This window comes from Felis catus, chromosome B4 (genome assembly GCF_018350175.1).
Source record: "Felis catus isolate Fca126 chromosome B4, F.catus_Fca126_mat1.0, whole genome shotgun sequence".
NCBI lineage: Eukaryota > Metazoa > Chordata > Mammalia > Carnivora > Felidae > Felis > Felis catus.
The window spans coordinates 116,434,035-116,453,301 of NC_058374.1; the positions used below are offsets into that span (position 1 = coordinate 116,434,035).

The 19,267-nt window shown below is 37.6% G+C and overlaps 1 protein-coding gene across 4 annotated transcripts in view; it reads right to left on the bottom strand.

The window, feature by feature from the left end:
* FGD6 (FYVE, RhoGEF and PH domain containing 6) overlaps window positions 1-19,267 on the bottom strand; it is a 117,546-nt gene that overhangs the window by 46,308 nt on the left and 51,971 nt on the right. For 2 of the 4 annotated variants that reach the window (XM_003989119.6, XM_019835362.3), the window contains 5 exons: window positions 19,041-19,108; window positions 18,910-18,940; window positions 5,988-6,139; window positions 3,841-3,997; window positions 1,787-1,874 (listed from right to left, as the gene is read on the bottom strand). In XM_003989119.6, coding sequence (XP_003989168.3) covers window positions 1,787-1,874; window positions 3,841-3,997; window positions 5,988-6,139; window positions 18,910-18,940; window positions 19,041-19,108 — 496 coding nt within the window. Of the gene's footprint in view, window positions 1-1,786; window positions 1,875-3,840; window positions 3,998-5,987; window positions 6,140-18,909; window positions 18,941-19,040; window positions 19,121-19,267 lie in introns of all 4 variants that reach the window. The other 2 variants (XM_019835363.3, XM_019835364.3) reach the window with 2 other exon arrangements.

Consider the following 19,267-nt stretch of genomic DNA (forward strand, 5'->3'; position numbering starts at 1 on the left):
GTGAGTTTGAGTCATGCATCGGGTGAGCTCGATCCCTGAATCAGGTGAGCACGAGCCTCACTTCAGATGAACACGAGCCTGGCTTCTCTCCCTCTCTGCCCCTCGCAGGATTCTCTTTCTCTGCCTTTCACTCATTTGCACCGCCACCCCCCACTTCAATTAAAAAAAAAAAAAAGATATGAAAGAAACCATATTCATTTAACTTTTATTACAGTATATTGTTATAATTATTCTATTTGCTATCATAAAATACATGAAATCTGTTCTCTTAAAAAATAATTTTTAAAGCTTACTTTGGCTGTTTCATCACTTCTCAGTTAAAACCAAACTTCCATGAATCATAAATGTATAACTTTACTTAGATCAATCATAGTGTGGGGGGAGAAACATTTTTACATTAAAATTTCAGAATCTTGCTCTATCCTTCTCTCATTTGAAACCACAGTAGTCTTTTGCCACTAAAAACACACTCCACAGCTGTAGAAACAGCCTAAGCCGTTTAAGAGCTTCATTTACGACACAGCATTGAATTTATCTAGCAAAAACACAACACATGCATTGGTACTTCCTTTTTGTCCTGTGTTTTCTAAATCTCTGCCAAAAGCAGAGGAAAGAAAGTACAAATGGACAGGATATCCTCAAATTATTTGGTTTGCCTTATGTCATTCCAAAGAAAAATCTAGTGTTTGATTCACAGTTCGAAATTCAAACTGCACACTTGAAACACCTAGAGTGGCCAGTTCCAGATGCTGAGGGCAGGCGTTTCTCAACAGCACTTTGTCTTTTAAAAGGCAACCTTGGAAGGCTTTGACTAAAGGAATATCAGGAAATTCTAGCTTTCCAGGACTCACACGTACTACATCCGATATAGTTTCTGGCTCACAAGAAAGGATTTAGTGAAGGAAAGGAGCATGCCCACTCTTTCTTAAGAATACCAACAGGAACCAAGTACCTCAAAATCTATTTACATGAAATCACTACAGACTGAACTTAGAGCTGTGGTGGAATTTTGATATTCTTATCCATTTGACACAATTCTTAATGTACATAATATATGTATACTAAGTTGCTGCACATCCAATTATTTCACCAAATACTCCAGTGGACCTAGTAGAATGTGTCAGACACTAGACTTGGTGTGAGACTGTACTAGCTTTTCTGTGACACCAAACCACTTATCTCTATTATTACATCTATGTAAATAATACCGTGATATATGGATGGCTATGGTGAAGACTTGGAAGGGCCAAGGAATATAAAGCCCTGAGCACAGTGTATACCTTCACTCAAATCATAGCCTCTTGGCTTCTTCTTCCCTTTTTTTTTTTCAAACAGTTATAGGAGTAAGCCAGATAGACACAGCCCTGTAATCTTGAAGCTTACAGTCTACTAGAAGATATAGATAATGACCATGAGAACAACAACATGATGATGATGACGATAAGGATACTACTATTATTAATAGCAGCTGATACTGGTTTAGAACTTAGTATGACCAAAGCACCATTCTAAGCACATAGCTCATTAATCAATCCTTACAACCCTCTGAGGTAAGTGACCAGAGCAACAAATATGTGTGAGTGACTCCCTAAACCTCATTCTTGAGCAGCTGGGAAAGGTCATTCTTGGGATTAATAATATTAATCAGGTAAAATGTCACAGGGATGTGGGGTTGGGATGGTATGATGTACATGTAAGAATAATGCCCACGCAGAGAATGCATGCAGGGATGATCAAAGAACTGATCAAAGAACTGGTTGGTTGGCAAACTGTCAGAGAAGCCTACCTGTCAGCAGCAGCCTGTACTGGGGGATCCTCTGAACTGGCTTGAGTAGGTAGTGCTTGAGGGCCAGATTAGCACAGCGTGGGCTCATCTGAAAGGAAAAGGTATCCTAAGTCAACACAGGCATTCTTCTAAAAAGCATGGGACCCAGATTCAAGTGCCCAGGAAGCCAAACTTGAGGTGGTCAACTGTGGAAGAGGATTCATGGAAAAGCCTGCTGTAACTTAAGGCTCAGCTGTTATGCTAAGAGTGAAACCATAGCCCACTCAGCACCTAGCCCACCCTTTTCTGCAGGTAGGTCTCTGAAGTCACAGGCTCACTGCGATCATTTGTTCATGGCCCTCTCACAGACAGTGGTGGCTGCAGCCTGTGCTCTAGATCAATTAGAGAGTACCACACTCTGCAGCTGCCACTTAGCAGAGCCTCTGCCAGTGTTTTCACAAGCACAAACCCAACGAGCAAGAGAGAAATGCATGGCACTGAAGATAAGGCGACAGAAATCAATCTACTGGGAACTGGATTCAAATAATAATCAGAGTCTATGGTCAATGTACTTACGATAACAACAAGTGGTAGTGGGGAGAATTGCAGAAGTTAAAGATGACCTGAAAAGTAGCCTAGCTATGTGTATCTTCTCTTATAAGCCCAATGGATGTTAAATTTCTTTCTCAGATGAATGGCTATAAAAGACAGCTCCCAAATCAGTGTATATAGAAACATTTGATTCCGGAGCCATTTTGATTTGATCAAAATGACAACGGATTCTGCCTTGAAAGCTCTTTTCCTAAGTAAGTACAACAGACACTTCAGCCCAACCCTGGGTCTCCCACCCATTCTCCGACACAGGAATTTACTGTGAGGTGGCATCAAAATGGCTGAGTGAAAATATTCCTGCATCCTAAGATGCTCTGCACTTCTTCCGCAGCTCAGGTGGGTGGGGAAGAGTTTTTTAAGATTTGCTCAGATTGTTTCATCTTTTTCTAGATATGCACCTCTAGGGTCTGGTACACAGAATACTTAAAAAATTATAATGATATTGCATTTAAGAAAGCATCTACCATGCAAGCATCATTAACCAAGACAGTTAATTTTCCTGTCTTATGTTTTCTTTTGCTGCCAAGACAACAGAACAATTAATTCTCTGGACACTGATGAAACCCTGGGTCAATTATCAGTTGCCATAGCTACATAAATCACACTTCCTTTCTTAACAACATGAAGACATCAGGAGAGGAAAAGGAAAAAAAAACCCAGAAAAAAGACAACAAATGATTTTAAAGTTTAATTACGTGTCTAACGTAAAAATAAGAAATCAGCAGTATCATAATACCTCTAAAACCTTTCTAGTTTGCATGACTGGAATTTTTTTTTAGTTTCAAAAGAGAGAAGTAAGTATTCAAACATATAATAATTCACATTTTATCCAAGACTGGGGGAAGGACTTAAACACAAAAGCTTTGGCTATAAAACGTTATTAATTTTTCCTAACTTTGACATTGAACCTGTGTCATTTATTTATCTAAAGGGAAACAAATTATATTTCCTACCTATCATTGTAGATTAGTTGTTAGAAGAAGAAAAGGAAAGGCTGAGTTAGAAATAAGAAATGTTTCTAGAATAGTCAAATCCATGGAGACAGTAGGTAGAATGGTGGTCACCGGGGGTGAGGGAGGGGAGGATAGGGAGTTGTTTTAGGTATAGTTTCAGTTTTGCAATGTAAGATGAAGAGTTCTAGAGATTGGTTGCAAAACAATATGAATGAACTTAACACTACTGAACTATACGCTTAAAAATGGTTAAGATGGTTGTTTTATTTTGTGTGTATTTCCTCACAATTAAAAAAAAAGACCCATTAAAGTATTCTAACATGCAATAAAAGATTTTCAAAATTAAATCTGGTACATACTTTTTCACCTTTTAATTTGTTCAATCTCCTCTTTGATTCTGAAGGAATTAAATATCAGCATCTTTTTGTTTTCAACGATGGCAAATTATTACAGCTTTAAAAACAACAAAAGAAGAAAAAAGGGTTCAACATTATATGGCAGCAAAAATACCTCAAATTCTCTAACAACAGCAGCAAATGCTGGGTTCTTCTTGCACTGCTCATCCAGCAAAGCTATATTCTTATCAAATTCTTTGATGTATGTGGAGTACATTTTTAGATATGGTCCCTTCTTTACAAAGATATCAGCAATTCTGTGTTGTTCAGTCCTAAGAAATACACAAAATATAAAAAGAGTCATTAGTGTATCCAAAACATATCTAATAAAGAGCAGAGTCCCAAGTCTAAGCCATCAGCTTCGCCTCTTTTCTCTTCTTGTAAGATATCTCCTATCTCCAAATGCCTACTCTTCACCATTCCCACTGCCGCCATCACATCTTGCCTGGACTTTGCCAGCCCTCTGACCGGTCCTCCTGCTTCTACCATCTCATCCTTCTGTGCAGCCTGAGAGTCTAAAAACAAATATTACTCATGTGACTTCCAATGGCCTCCTAGGGGACTTAGCAGAAAAACAAACTCCTCACCTTGGCTTACAAATTTGTAGCCTCATTGGTCCAGCTGCTGCCTACTTTCCTGACTCATTTCAGGCTTCTCTCCTTCTTTCACAGTACTCTCCAATCACACTGGTCTTCTTTATATTCCTTTGACATACAGAGTCAATCCCACTTTGCAAACTCTTACTAATGGCTTTGCATGCCTGGAAATATGGAGGAACCCTGGCTGGCTCCTTCTTTTTGTACAGATGTCACTTTTAAAGTGCTTTGCCTTTTCAGAGGGTCTTCTTGGCCATCCAGTCTTCACTTGCTAGCACGTCATCTTATTTTATATCTTTCTAGATCAGAAGTTGCTTTCATCTAATGTTTCTTGTCTATTTTTCTGGCTCTTCCCCCACTGAAACATCTACTTCATGAGAACAAGAGCCTCATCTGTTTTGTGCAATGTGATATTCCCACCATGCTTAGAGCGCTGACTAGCACACAGTAAGATACTCAAAACTTTGTTGAATGCAGAAATGAAGTATTGCAACAGCTGTTATTAAAAGCCAATGCAAAAATAAATGTTATTTCAGAAAGCATACTAAAACCAAAGACTATGTCTTAACTTGAAGACCCCAGAGAGAAAAATATTTTAATAAGTAGAAAATACCTTATCCAAGGATTAGAAGAGTTTTATGTCAGTAATAAGTGTAGCTTTTGCCATAATTACTGTTTTAGCTGTCCCTTTCATCAATTCAGTCTGTTTCTTAAATTAATACTTTAATGGAGAACATCTATAGATCTAAACTTGGGAAAACTTTTAGCACAAGCGAAAAATATATTTAAGCCTCTTTATAACGCTTGCACAAATATACATATCTGTTAAACGCAATTCAGGGTAATTTTAAAGATAATTTTTATAAGAAGAATGACAAAGTATGTATAGGAAGACTCTGTGGAATCACATTTTATTTCTATCATGACCTTAAAAAATACCTTTCAGTGATTCCTCAGTTCTTAACCCTTTGTTATTTTACATTCGGGCTGCAGCTAGGAATTAATCACTTACCTAACATATTTTGCTAACATGCACAGGCATATTTCTAAAACAGGCAAGAGGTATTTTTCTTGGTTATATGTAAAATAAAGCTTACAGGGAAATTTTGAATTTTGTGCATAGCTTCAAAGATGTCACCAAAGTTTCTGCTTACTCTCTACAACCCAAGGAAGTACTTAACCTTTTGGTATTCTTTTCTACAGTCTACAATGATATCATATACATGTAAATTTTCTAAACCAAATAAACCTATTATTCCAGTGAATGGTCTCTTTTCCAAAATGCAAAGACAGATTCATGAAACTCCAGAAAAGATAATAAAGCATTTAAAAACATTTCAGTGTGAATGTATCAACTAAACTCCCTCAATCTCAAAAACCTTGATTATCAGAGGTCTCCTACAGAAAGTTAAATTGGCTAAATATGGGTCCTTCTTGCTTTTGAGGCAACATTACCAAAGAATTTGAACAGTTTTAGAATTGAGCTCAGTGCATCAAGGTTGTGAATTTTGGCCACCTAAAATGACCAATCTACAGGTAACCACCAAGAAAATTTAATATATTGAAACAACTCAATGTAAGGAATACCACCTCTCTGTCACAAGCAGGGCCCTTGTGGCCTCATCTAAAATTGGAACTTAGGGAAAGCTGGTCAGTCCATTTATACCAGTTTGACATCCTTTCCTCCAGTTCCTTCAGGAGATCCCGGTTGAGCTCATACAGCTGAGGCAAGTAGTACAGGATCTGATTTAGGATCCGGTCCTCAATCACGGGTTTCCCAAGTTGCCTGGAAGCATGGGCCACTGCATCTCGGAAATCCTATTATAGTTCAAAGGAGGAAAAACAACATACACACACATATAATTTGATGTAAAGCTTTTCACCCCAGTGATTCTCTTTTCTACAACAATATAGATCACAAACTGTATTTTCTTTTTTTTTTTAATTTTTTTTTTTTTAACGTTTATTTTATTTTTGAGACAGAGAGACAGAGCATGAATGGGGGAGGGAGACACAGAATCCGAAACAGGCTCCAGGCTCTGAGCGGTCAGCACAGAGCCCGATGCGGGGCTCGAACTCACGGACCGCGAGATCATGACCTGAGCTGAAGTCGGCCGCTTAACCGACTGAGCCACTCAGGCGCCCCACAAACTGTATTTTCTGATGTGAAAGTGTTATGGCTTGGAGCGAACAATCAAGAAAGAATTCTTGTGGTGTCTCTGGTGCAAAAAGGGTGATTTTATTAAAGCACAGGGACAGGACCTGTAGGCAGAGAGAGCTGCACTGGGGCTATGAGGAGTGGTTGATTTACTTTCAAGTAGGGATAGCAGTTCTCTAAGGAATTTGGAAGTAAGATTTCCAGTACCTTGAAAGGGTAGCTGTTGTGAGGAAAAGGTCATTTACTACTATTGTCTAGTAATACCTTAGTCATGAGACCCTTCATGAAGATGTATATCAGTGGGCCATATGCTTGGAGGATGGCTGCTAACATATATCTTGGGGGGTGGGTAGAGATAAAGGAAGCTTCCAAAGGAATTTTTTTTTAACGTTTATTTATTTGGAGGCGGGGGGAGAGAGACAGAGACAGAGACAGAGACAGAGACAAGACAGAGAGAGAGAGAGAGAGAGAGAGAGAGAGAGAGAGAGAGAGAGAATCCTAAGCAGGCTCTGCATGGTCACAGCAAAGCCCAAAGTGTGGACCAGGATGAAGGGCCCGAACTCACAAACCCTGAGATCATGACCTGAGCCAGACTGAGTCACTCAGGCGCCTGTCCAAAGGAATTTTTGTCCCTTAAAAGAGACTTACAGGCACCTGGGTGGCTCAGTCGGTTAAGCTTCCGACTTCGGCTCAGGTCATGATCTCATAGTCTGTGAGTTCGAGCCCTGTATTGGGCTGTGTGCTGAAGCTCAGAGCCTGGAGCCTACTTCAGATTTTGTCTGTCCGTCTGTCTGTCTCTCTCTCTCTCTCTCCCCCTCCCCCACTTGCACTCTCTCTCTCTCAAAAGTAAATAAAATAAACATAAAAAAAAAAAAAGAGAGAGAGAGACTTACAGGATCCTGGAGGTCAGGCTAATGTCAAACTAAGGCTGCCTTTTGTCCTTAGCAAAGTATTAACATTGAGGCAGTTGAATTCCTATAGGAAGGTCACTCTGACTGTCTCAAGGACTTGTCAATGGCTGTAAGTTTTAAGGAAATTTAATTTTTTTCCTTTGCCTTTGTTCTCCATATCATTTTCCATGTAGAATTACAAATTGAAAGTACGCACTTCCTCCTATCCTACTTAGCTAGACAGGAAAAAAAAAACACAAAAACAAAAACAAAAACATCACAACAAAGTGGCTGGGGTAGATATTTGCTCTTAAAACAGTCTGTGTGAGATTTCTCTTACATCTTTTGGTCTGATCTTCAAACTCGGTAATTATATTAAAGGGTATCTGGAAACTGTATTGCCTTTAAACTTATTCCAATACTGCTATATGAACACAATCCATTCATTTTAGAAGTCCCCAAGAGATCTGAATTGATTTTATTCTGGAAAGTCCCTTTGTTCACTTTCAGTAATTATTTCCCAACAAGAGCATTCTAGGTAAGGCATGTGGAGGAGAATGGCACATTTTTAATAATCAGAGAATACTGGATCCAGTATTACTGTGTTTCCTTGGGCTAGCTGCATTTTCCTTGTCTGCTAAGTGGTTTCTGAGACTTTCACAATGCGCATCGCTAGATAACACACTTAAAGCTTTTTGCAATGTGTTTGGCACACAGAATCAACAAAATATTTTAACCATGGACTCTTCTATCCCTCTAACCAACTTACCAATAAATTCATCAGGATTTAGATCTTTCACAAAACAAAAAATTTTCTCCTTACGTTTTCTTTCCTGTCAACTTTCCTCTAGAAAATTATTTATATACTGTGTTTTTAAGACAAGCCCACACCAACCTACCCTGTCATTCCAGTGGACCTGGAAAGGGTGGTGGTGTCTGGGATCCAATTTGTCTAGTTTCACACTATCTTAGAGGTCCACCCTCTGGGGATAAGTAAAACAATAGTGGAATCTGTTCCACAGCCCTAAGGACTCAAAAACAAAGATTGTTCATTCTTAGAAACAATCTTTAGGTTTAATTAAAACCTTAAAGCAAAGCTTAGGCAAAACAGACTCTATACTAGGTTTCATCTTCCTTTACCTTTATTTCTAACTATTTTTCCTTCAGGGATTCACTGGGCAAATCAAATACATCAAAAAAAAAAAAAATACCCATTTCTCCCCTGATCCCTTCAACCACTTGCCTCCTGTACATTAACCATAGGCATTTCTTATATTTCTTGTGAAAGACAAAAACCTTATATAAATTTTTTTTATATCAAAACCTTATATATAAAACCTTTTATATAAAAACCTTTTATATAAAAACCTTATATAAAATTTAAAAGTAATGAATGGATTCCTTGCCTAAAGGATGGTTATTTCAGACAACTCAAATCCTCCTGTGCTAAACCAGTGCTAATAAACTCTTCACTTCAGGCCTCAGGATCTGGGACTATACTTTATTGGCCCAACAGTCACAATACTTGGCCCAAAGGAACCAAGTACTTAAACTAGTAACTAAAGAACTACTTTTACAGCTAATTACTGTAATATAAAGATGCGAGTTTGTAGCTCGCATAAACTCCAATTCAGAAAATCACACAAAACATCTCCAGAAACCAAATGGATATTGGCCAAATTCCACCTCCCAGCAGCTTGTTTCTATCAGCATTCACATTTACTAAGACAAAATAGACCTTTAAACTTCATGCTTTTGAAAGTCATTAGATTTTCCACCAGGCACAACAGAATATATTTACATGTCAGTCACAAATTATAACACAATTATAACAGTATTCAAAGCACAGTTAAACATCTTCCATAGTAGTCTTTTTTTTTTTTACCAGTTTAATAATTAATATAACTTAAATGCAAGAATTCCTTGTTCAGCAAAGCAATAAGCACTGCCCTTTCTTCTGGTAGAAGACATGATGAATATATTTGTCCCTTGGCAGCAACATGACTTTTATTTTCCAATTGGAAGATACTTCCTCAGTCACAACAGTGACAGTAGCCGTTAGTGGCTAAGTAGCTTAAGGACCCTATTTGACACAGCTTTTGTCAGACTCTGCATTCCGTATGTCTGCAACTATTGCCAAAAGGAAAACTTGCTTATTTAAGACACATTCAACAGAGACCAGCCAAATTCACACTGGGCTGACCAGTAAGATGGCCACCTCTAACTGGAGGTGTCTGTCACATACTAGGCAAAATGTCACTTTTTCCAGTACTACTGGATGATTGTAGGTAGCTCTGAACGAACTTGTGGCCCATACTGTCATTGGCAAAAGAGGACCATTTAATAGAGACTATAGGAATTTAGAGTTTCTATCCAGGTATCTATTACAAATTATTCCTAGGACCCAGGAGGTTACATATTCTAAGCAAGCACTACCAGGGCCATCAACTTGTCTTCATCGTACCTTTTTGAAAGCAGAAAAGGGTACCCCTTACTCCAGGCCAATGCAACTCACACCAAAGACCCTACTTGCAACTCATGGCCTTTAACTATACACAGCAGCTCTGGCCCAAATCTCATCCCCTCACCTTTTGGGCCACCATCCCCTAAAAGCCATGTGCTATGGCCCCAGTGCCAGATGTAACTAATTCACACAAGAACTACACACAGAATCTTTCACTTATCAGCTCTTCATGAACCTCAACCATTTCCAGAACTGACGCCACTAGAAGGAAGAAAACATCTTTTTTTTTTTTTTTTTTTTTTTTTTTTTTAAATAAAAAGGATGGTTACAACATATGTCTGGTTATTTTTCTAAATGCTAACAGCCAGGATAATTTGGGAAAGTGTGATGACACTTAGGAGCCAGAGGCAAAACTATTTTTGGGCAGAAGAATTTAAATTCTCCAACACCTCCTTGACTAAATCAGTGAGGATATAAGACCACACGACTGGCACTTCAAAAATTAGATCCAGAGTTTACTTTTCTACACTGGAAAATCTGGGTAATTAAAATGAAAGGGGTATGGGAACCAGGATAAAAAAATGTTAGGCAGGCAATAGAGTTTATTGATACCGACTACACATACTTTGGTCTATTCTTCCAACATAAAACCCACCAAAAATTCTGTATGTAAAACTGAACCATCTAACAGTCTAGTTTCTGATTACAGTAACCAAATGCATGTTCAACTTGGCATTTTTAGAAATAGGCTCCTGAATTATAAAGTGTATCATATTATTAATAATTCCTAGAAAACCTACAAATGAGAACCAGATCAACTTTTAAAACACAGTGAATATAAACCACAATTTCTTTATCCATTCGTCAGTTGATGGACATTTAGGCTCTTTCCATAATTTGGCTATTGTTGAGAGTGCTACTATAAACATTGGAGGTACAAGTGCCCCTATGCATCAGCACTCCTGTATCCCTTGGGTAAATTCCTAGCAGTGCTATTGCTGGTTTATATACACAATGGAATACTATGTGGCAATGAGAAAGAATGAAATATGGCCTTTTGTAGCAACGTGGATGAAACTGGAGAGTGTTATGCTAAGTGAAATAAGTCATACAGAGAAAGACAGATACCACATGTTTTCACTCTTACGTGGATCATGAGAAACTTAACAGAAGTCCATGGGGGAGGGGAAGAAAAAAAAAAAAAGAGGTTAGAGAGGGAGAGAGCCAAAGCATAAGAGACTCTTAAAAACTGAGAATAAACAGGGTTGATGGGGGGTGGGAGGGAGAGGAGGATGGGTGATAGGTATTGAGGAGGGCACCTTTTGGGATGAGCACTGGGTGTTGTATGGAAACCAATTTGACAATAAATTTCATATTGAAAATAAATAAATAAATAAAGCCTTACATAAAATAAAAATAAATAAATAAAACAGTGAGTTCCTTTGAAGTATTAACATACTAGCCTTACAAGCTCTGATCACTTGGGCAAGACTTAAGCAAAAATCAATGCAAATAAAGTCAAGTATGAACATCTAAAGCAATGAAGCACAAAACAGATGGTCTTATTCTTAGGGTCAGGATTTACATTTCCAGTGCCAAAGAGAAATAAGTGACTTAATGAAGCTGTCCTGACTGGGTGTCTTGACCTGAGGGTATGACTTAACCACTATGATGACACAGTGAATTACAAAAACTAAATGGACATATCGATAGACAGGGAACTCTGCAGGGCTCCCTGCCTTCAAAAAGGGCATTAAGAAATACTTCATATTAAGCCAAAGCAAAGCAGCTGGGAAGGTCAGAGAGCTTTGATAAATATGCAGAAAGAGTGTGAAACTATGAAGTAAATGTAGAAGGGGGAGGAAGTCCTAACATTAACAATTTGATTTTGTTTTTAAATTAAAATATTGACCAATGAAATGATTTCTCCCTCTCCCTATGATCAGACTGATCACAATCAGGTGATTGTGTATAATTATCAATGCACGCTATAAACTATATAAAACATGACTGAAATCAATCCTTTATCTCCAGTCTCTAACTCCCTTAACAACAAGTAATCATAATGTATCCTAAGTGAAAATATGTAGCTTCATTCTCATCTTCAAAAGATGGAAAACTAGAATTTCTCTGATTTCTTGGGCCACTGAAAGAATTCTGAAAACAAGCTAATATATCCAAAGATATACTACTACCCCCTATACAGCATGTAGAAATGTCAAGCTAATAATTTTTAATCCATTTCTGAACAACTGCCTAAGTTCAAGGTCTCAGACCAGAATTCAAAGTATGGTTTTGCCATTTAGCAGCAGGTTACTTTCGGCAATTAGTTTTCTTCATTTTAAAAAACAGAAATAACAAGTATTTGATAGGGTTGTTATGAGGATTAAAATAGACAATTTACATAACACAGCATGTTTCAAGTCACACAGAGAGTGCTCAACAGAAGGCCATTTATTTAAGTAAAGGAGATTTGGTTAATTTAAGTGATCACATGAATATCATTTAAGGTCAACAAGTCCTGGAAGCTTGGAGACAGAATGCTGAATCAGAGGCATATAACAAGAAGCAAATACCAAACCAAAGTAAGGAAAACAAACACCTCAGCAGCAGGACAAAGGGGCTCTTAATGAACTTCATTCAGTGAAGGACAGTCCTAACAAGAAGGAAGCTGCTCAAAAAGTGAAGGTTTGGCAGCCATGTCAATAGATGCTAAAGGAGTATTCTTTACAACTAAGGAACAAATTAATGATAATTAAATAATTAACAAGACTCAAAAAACAATCTGTATTCAGTAGAAAATGATGAAGTTAGGGGAGCCTGGGTGGCTCAGTTGGGTAAGCATCCGACGCTTGACTTTGACTCAGGTCATGATCTTATGATTCATGAGTTTGAGCCCCAAACTGGGCTCTGTGCTGACAGGTGACAGCCTGCTTGGGATTCTGTCTCCCTCTCTCTCTGCCCCTCCCCTGCTTGTTCTCTCTCTCTCTTTCTCTCAAAATAAAAGAATAAAAAACAAAAGAAAAAAAAAGAAAATGATGAAGTTATTTAAGATAGGAAAAACTGGAGGCTTCTGTGAGAAAGCCTTCTATTCTTTCTATGATTCATTAAAAAAAAAATTTTTTTTTTAACGTTTATTTATTTTTGAGACAGAGAGAGACACAGCATGAATGGGGGAGGATCAGAGAGAGGGAGACACAGAATCTGAAACAGGCTCCAGGCTCTGAGCTGTCAGCACAGAGCCCGATGCGGGCCTCGAACTCACGGAGCGCGAGATCATGACCTGAGCCAATGTCGGCCGCTTAACCGACTGAGCCACCCAGGCGCCCCTCTATGATTCATTTTTTATTTTATTTTATTTTTTTAATTTTTTTTTCAACGTTTATTTATTTTTGGGACAGAGAGAGACAGAGCATGAATGGGGGAGGGGCAGAGAGAGAGGGAGACACAGAATCGGAAACAGGCTCCAGGCTCTGAGCCATCAGCCCAGAGCCCGACGCGGGGCTCGAACTCACGGACCGCGAGATCGTGACCTGGCTGAAGTCGGACGCTTAACCGACTGCGCCACCCAGGTGCCCCTATGATTCATTTTTTAAAAAATAAAAGATACATTCTAGTTACTAACAGACATATGAATGTCCAAATAACTGTCTCTAACTCTATAGATTTTAATGAGAGTCCCTTAAATTTTCAAGGTAAGTGGGTTTCAACCTTAAGAAATCAGTGGAGCAAAGAAGCTTCATTACTAGTATCACTTTATTACTTAATCAGCCCATCTTTGTCAAAAAAGACCTCAAAGTCTCTGATCATTCTCTTGTCAAAAAAAAAAAAATGTTTTTAAGTCATGCTATTTGGGCATTCATAAAATAAATTTATAGCTGTTTATTAAAATAGTCTCCCATCAAAGGGAAAATAAAATAATAAAAACAATGCAATTACTATTATTATTATTCCCATTTTCCAGAAGAAGAAACTAAGGCTTGACTAATTTGTCTAAGAGCACATAGCGGCAGGGGCAGAATTCTTAACCCCTAAAGAATTAGTCACACTCATGCATTCAACAAATGTTTACTAAAAGCCTTCCAATGAACAGGAATGATGGTAGGTACTGGAGAGATGATCCCTGCCCTCACCTAGCTTATATTTTAGTAGAGTAGACCAAAAATAAACAACTAAACAAACAAATACACAAATTACATTAAGTGTCAAGAAGAACACAAAGGGAAAGGGAAAGAGAAAAGGATAGTCAAGAAAGGTCTCTATGAGGAGGTCACATTAAGCCAAAACTGGAAGGATAAAGAAAAAACTAGCTATGAAGAAAATGAAGACCAAACGTTCTGGGAAACTGCATTAGAAAAAGCTGTGAGCAGGAATAACCTTAGCAATGAACTAAGAACTGGAAGGAGGACTGTATGGCTAGAACACGGTCAGTGAGTAAGAGAATGCCCCTCTCTTTCCCCAGCATCTCATCTTAGTAAGAGGCCAAATCACATAGCATCTTGTAGGCAGGGGGAACCATAATTTGATGATCCAGCAAGACAAAAGGAACACTGTTAATAATTACTATTAGTTATTAGTTATTAATACACAATAGACAATAACCAGAATTGTCAAAAGCAGACTGGGACATAAAGTCATCCTATTTACAAGCCTTGGTAAGTAACATGGACTTTATTCTTTTTAAAAAAAATTTTTTTTAATGTTTATTTATATCTGAGAGAGAGAGAGGGACAGAGTGTGAGCAGGGAAGGGGAACAGAGAGAGGGAGACAGAACACAAAGCAGGCTCCAGGCTCTCAGCTGTCAGCACAGAGCCCGACGCAGGGCTCAAACATGTGAACTTTGAAATCATGACCTGAGCCAAAGTTGGATGCCCAACCGATGACTGAGTCACCCAGGAGCCCCAGACTTTATTGTTAATGCAATGGGAATCATTTAAAGGGTTTTAAGAAGGGGAGTGACATGTTCTAATATAGATTTTAATAAAATCACTCAAAATTTTGTAAGGAAAAAAGATTGTATAAGAAACAAGTTGGGAAAAGGCTGAGAATGGAAACAGGAGTGAGTATCTGTTAGGAGGCTGGAATGGTTGTCTGTCTGCGTAAGAGATGATATTCTGAACTAGGTTGGTGGCGGTAACAGAAACAGAATCAGTAGGTTTGCTGACGGGTTGGTTGGAGAAGTGGGTGAGAGAGAGAAAGAAAGAACAGATTCTACTTTTCTGGCTTTTGCAGTCATAGGGATGGCACTACCATTTTGTAGTTATTATTTTTTTTTAATGTTTATTTATTTATTTTTAGAGAGAGAGAGTGTGTGTGCTATGTCAGCACAGAGCCTGATGCGGGGCTCGATCCCATGAATCATGAGACCATGACCTGAGCTGAAATCAAGAGTCGGACACTCAACCAACTGAGCCACCCAGACTCCCTGGCACTACCGTTTTGAAAAGGAAAATACTGGTATTGGGTATTGGCTGGGAGACACTGTGTACACTGGGCCTTTAAAAATACCTATTTTAAAGTCCAGGAGCTCATGGAAGATACTGCAGAGCATACATCATAAAAAAGATTAGTTGTAAAGTCTCGCCACTGCTGCTACAGGCCCAAATTTTCCTCACAAACATCAGGCAGATGAATCAAAGGCCTCAATTGGATATTCCTTCCAATGTCATAATAGCTTGAGTGATAAAATTCTTTAGTTTACACTTTAGATTTTATAGTTAAGATATGAGCTGTATCACCTAGGTCAGCAAATTATAAACAAAGAAATGTCAGTAAACTACAGTAACATATTTAAATTTTAAAGATATTGGACATAGTGGACAGTGCAGATACTGAATATTTCTGTCATCTCAGAAAGATCTATTAGTGCTATTCTAGAGTCTCTAATACAAAAAACTATTCATAGGAGGGGTGCCTGGCTGGCCCAGTCAGCAAAGCATGCGACTCTTGATCTTGGGGTTGTAAGTTCGAGTTCCATGCTGGATGCAGATAATACTTAAAAATATAAAATCTTTAAAGAAAATTATTCACAAGAAATCATGTATAACTGAAACAGCAGAATAGCTTCCCCCAAGCCACTTGGATACCTGGTTCATTTCCAAAAAAGTATCCACTGGATTATCTAAAGCCTATTATTTAGGTATTGTAAAGCAGTCATATTCTAGGGCATAACACAGACATTGACTCATTTATATGAAATCAGACAGTAAGTAGTGCTCAGGATTGAAACTATCCATGTGTTACCTTTGTGGGGCACTTTTGGTAGAGGGGTAAATATGAGCTTTAACAGTGTGGTGGGGTGGTGAAATGAAACAAGACTCTTGACTTCACCCACATTATGCTGGTAACAATCCTCTCCTAATAATGGCTCTCACCTGGTTAATGCTTTGTTGTTAAAATTCCCATTAGAGCTGGGCTCTGCTGAGTTAACATTTACACATACCAGATAGGACGTTAACAAGAGGTAGGCAGATGATCTACTCTTACCCATGCATTAAAGGCTTAGGAGGTTTTGAAAATGCACAAGCCAAGGTGGGTTTTAGATGATTCACTGCTCAACACCAGCTGGGGAAGAGGCCAAGGCCATCTATGAGATTTATCAGATCTGAGATGATATGGGAAATCCTTTGGTCTGACTGTCCATTTTTACAGTGTTTATGATTTGTTCCAAAAGTATAGAGATAAGAACAAGATACATTGTTTTAGGTAATCAAATAAAGAAACTAATGAAGCTCTTAATTGGTTCTCTACCTACTGGAATCAGAACTTCATTACAATGAAATTTTAGGACAGAGGAAAAAAGGGATTTGGAAGGGACAGAATTATAAAAAGATGAAAAAAGCGGGTAATGAAAGTCAATCTAAGCACCTACGTACACTGTGCAAAATAAAAGGCTCTTTCACATACTTTATTCCACTGATTCCTCACAACCAGAGAGAGCGATATTTGTATCTTACAAATAAGGAAAGTTAGGCCCAAAGGGTAGACTACTTTCTGATATTCATATAGCTGTTAAAAAACAGAATCTACATAGGCAGAATAGATGCTGATACTTTTGCCAATATTCTCAAAGTGTGGTCCTTTTTATTATTATTGGTCTGCAAAGATATTAGAAGCATAAATAAGGGATTGGACACTTTTATGTCACTTCGACATGGCCATGACATTTGTATTGTATTTTTAAAACTTCTGATCCAACATGGATTGGAAATATTTTAAATCCAGTCTCTCACCACATTATGAGAAGCACTACGCTAGACTATAGGCACTATGAGGGCAGGGACTCTGTTGTTCGTCATGGAATCTTCAACATGTGTTCCATGCAAGATTTGTTGAAATAGTGCACTGAATTTCCAACTCTAGTTTTTCTGACTCCATAGCATTTTTTTTTTTTTTTGCCTCCATGAGCTTACCAATTAAATTGCAGATGCTGCAAATTTCCTTAGAGTGGTCTAATTCTGTTTAGACGTGTCTATCAGAAAATATGTCAAATAGGTACAATTTGTTTGTCCTACAGATATGTTAAGCTTTCCAGAAAAAGGAGTTTAGCTTTTTTCCTTTTCCTTCTGCAATGGTTTAAGCGATACAGAGGTTCAGTAAAAACTGGAATTCATTCAGTTCAAAATGGAGTTTATTTTGAGAAGTTATTTATTCATCCTGTTACATATTTGAATTTTTTTTAATGTTTATATTACGCATTTGAAATGGCAATATACTTCAAACTCAATAAATTTATTTGGGTGACCAAATGCCGTGCTATAATTTTTAAAAAGTGAATTACAAAGAGAACTAAGCAATACAGTCAAGATTTATATAAGAAACTATTCACAAGACAGTAATTTCTCAAAACAAATCAGTAATGTTAAGAATTGTTTTAGAAAAGGTTTCCAAAACTGGAGATTCTTCACACAGGATTTAGAGCTCCAGGTTTCTGTTGTACTAAGCACAGAGCACAGAGAATCATTTAGTGAATGTGAATCAGGCTTAAGTGCACCCTACTTTTCATGTTCACATGTATCTTTTAAGTGGAAAACTTAAAATAATGATACTTTTAGAGATATTAATGGGTGAGAACCTACCATTTCTCAGTAATTAAGATGAAGATGATGTTAATAATTATACCATCTAAGTAAATTTTCACTTCAGTTGCTTTCTTCATTGTTTCCTCTACCTTAACCCTCTTTTGTTAAGTCTTAATAACTTGCCAAAATATAATTCAAATAAAGTAGGATTAAAAGCGCTTTCACTGCTAACGCATAATGAAACTTGTAAAAACTTGCAGGTGCAAAAGAGTGCATGAGAAAAATGAATATGCTGTCAGACACATTCTAATTGTTTCCCAACAGGTTTGTTCAAGTTGACAATTATAAAAATGGAATACAAAACTTTAAAAAGTTAGTTATAAAAAGGTCTATTTTAAGAGTCTATTTCTGGGAGCTTATTCAGATAGAAGAAGAATGGTTTTGAACACTGAGCATGACATTCTTTATACATTGCTAATGCAAAGTTCTCCTTATAGACATCTTCTGCAAATGCCCAAGAAGAAATACTCTAAAAACTGTTATGAAGACAGAAAGTTTAAAGACTTTGGAAATATGGACATAAAGGCCCTGGGGCACTTGGGTGGCTCAGTCAGTTGAGCATCTGACTTCGGCTCAGGTCATGATCTCCTGGTTCGTGGGTTCAAGCCCCGCGTTGGGCTCTATGCTGACAGCTTGAAGCCTGGAACCTGCTTCAGATTCTGTGTCCCTCCCCGTCTCTTTGCCCCTCCCTGTCTTGTGCACGTGTACTCTCTCTCTCTCAAAAATAAATAAATAAACATTAAAAAAAAAAAGGCTCTATTTTTCGGAAATAATCTGGGTATACTACCTACCCATTAGAATACATACATTTTAGAAAACATCTATATTCACATATATGTATGAATTTAAAAATGTAACCATATATTAGGAAGCACATATATATATACACACATTAACTTAAGTATATTTAAGTTATGCTGAAAATTTTTTGACATAGGGAAAGATGCAAAAGAGGATAGTCTCAGACTCTAAGAAAATATTTGCAGATACTTACAATATGCAAAAGTTTTAACACATCCACAAACCTGTAAAAAAAAAAAAACCAAAAACAATAAAAGAAATGTTTTCAATGAACCAGTAGGGAAACAAATGGTCATTTGAATTATAAACTGAATGAATACCTACACTTTCTCTGAGCTCATAATCTCCTTGGCAATATGATGGACTTTACTTTTCATTTCAGTATCTTCATCCTGTGGATAAGACTACATTAAGAAAGCATAAACTCATAAAAGGATAATGAAGATTGGGTTTGAGCTGGTGAGATGTAAATCCAAGCTCTGATACTTATAGATTTCTGATTAGAACACATTTCATACTGCATAACATCTCAAATGGCAAATGTGGAGCAT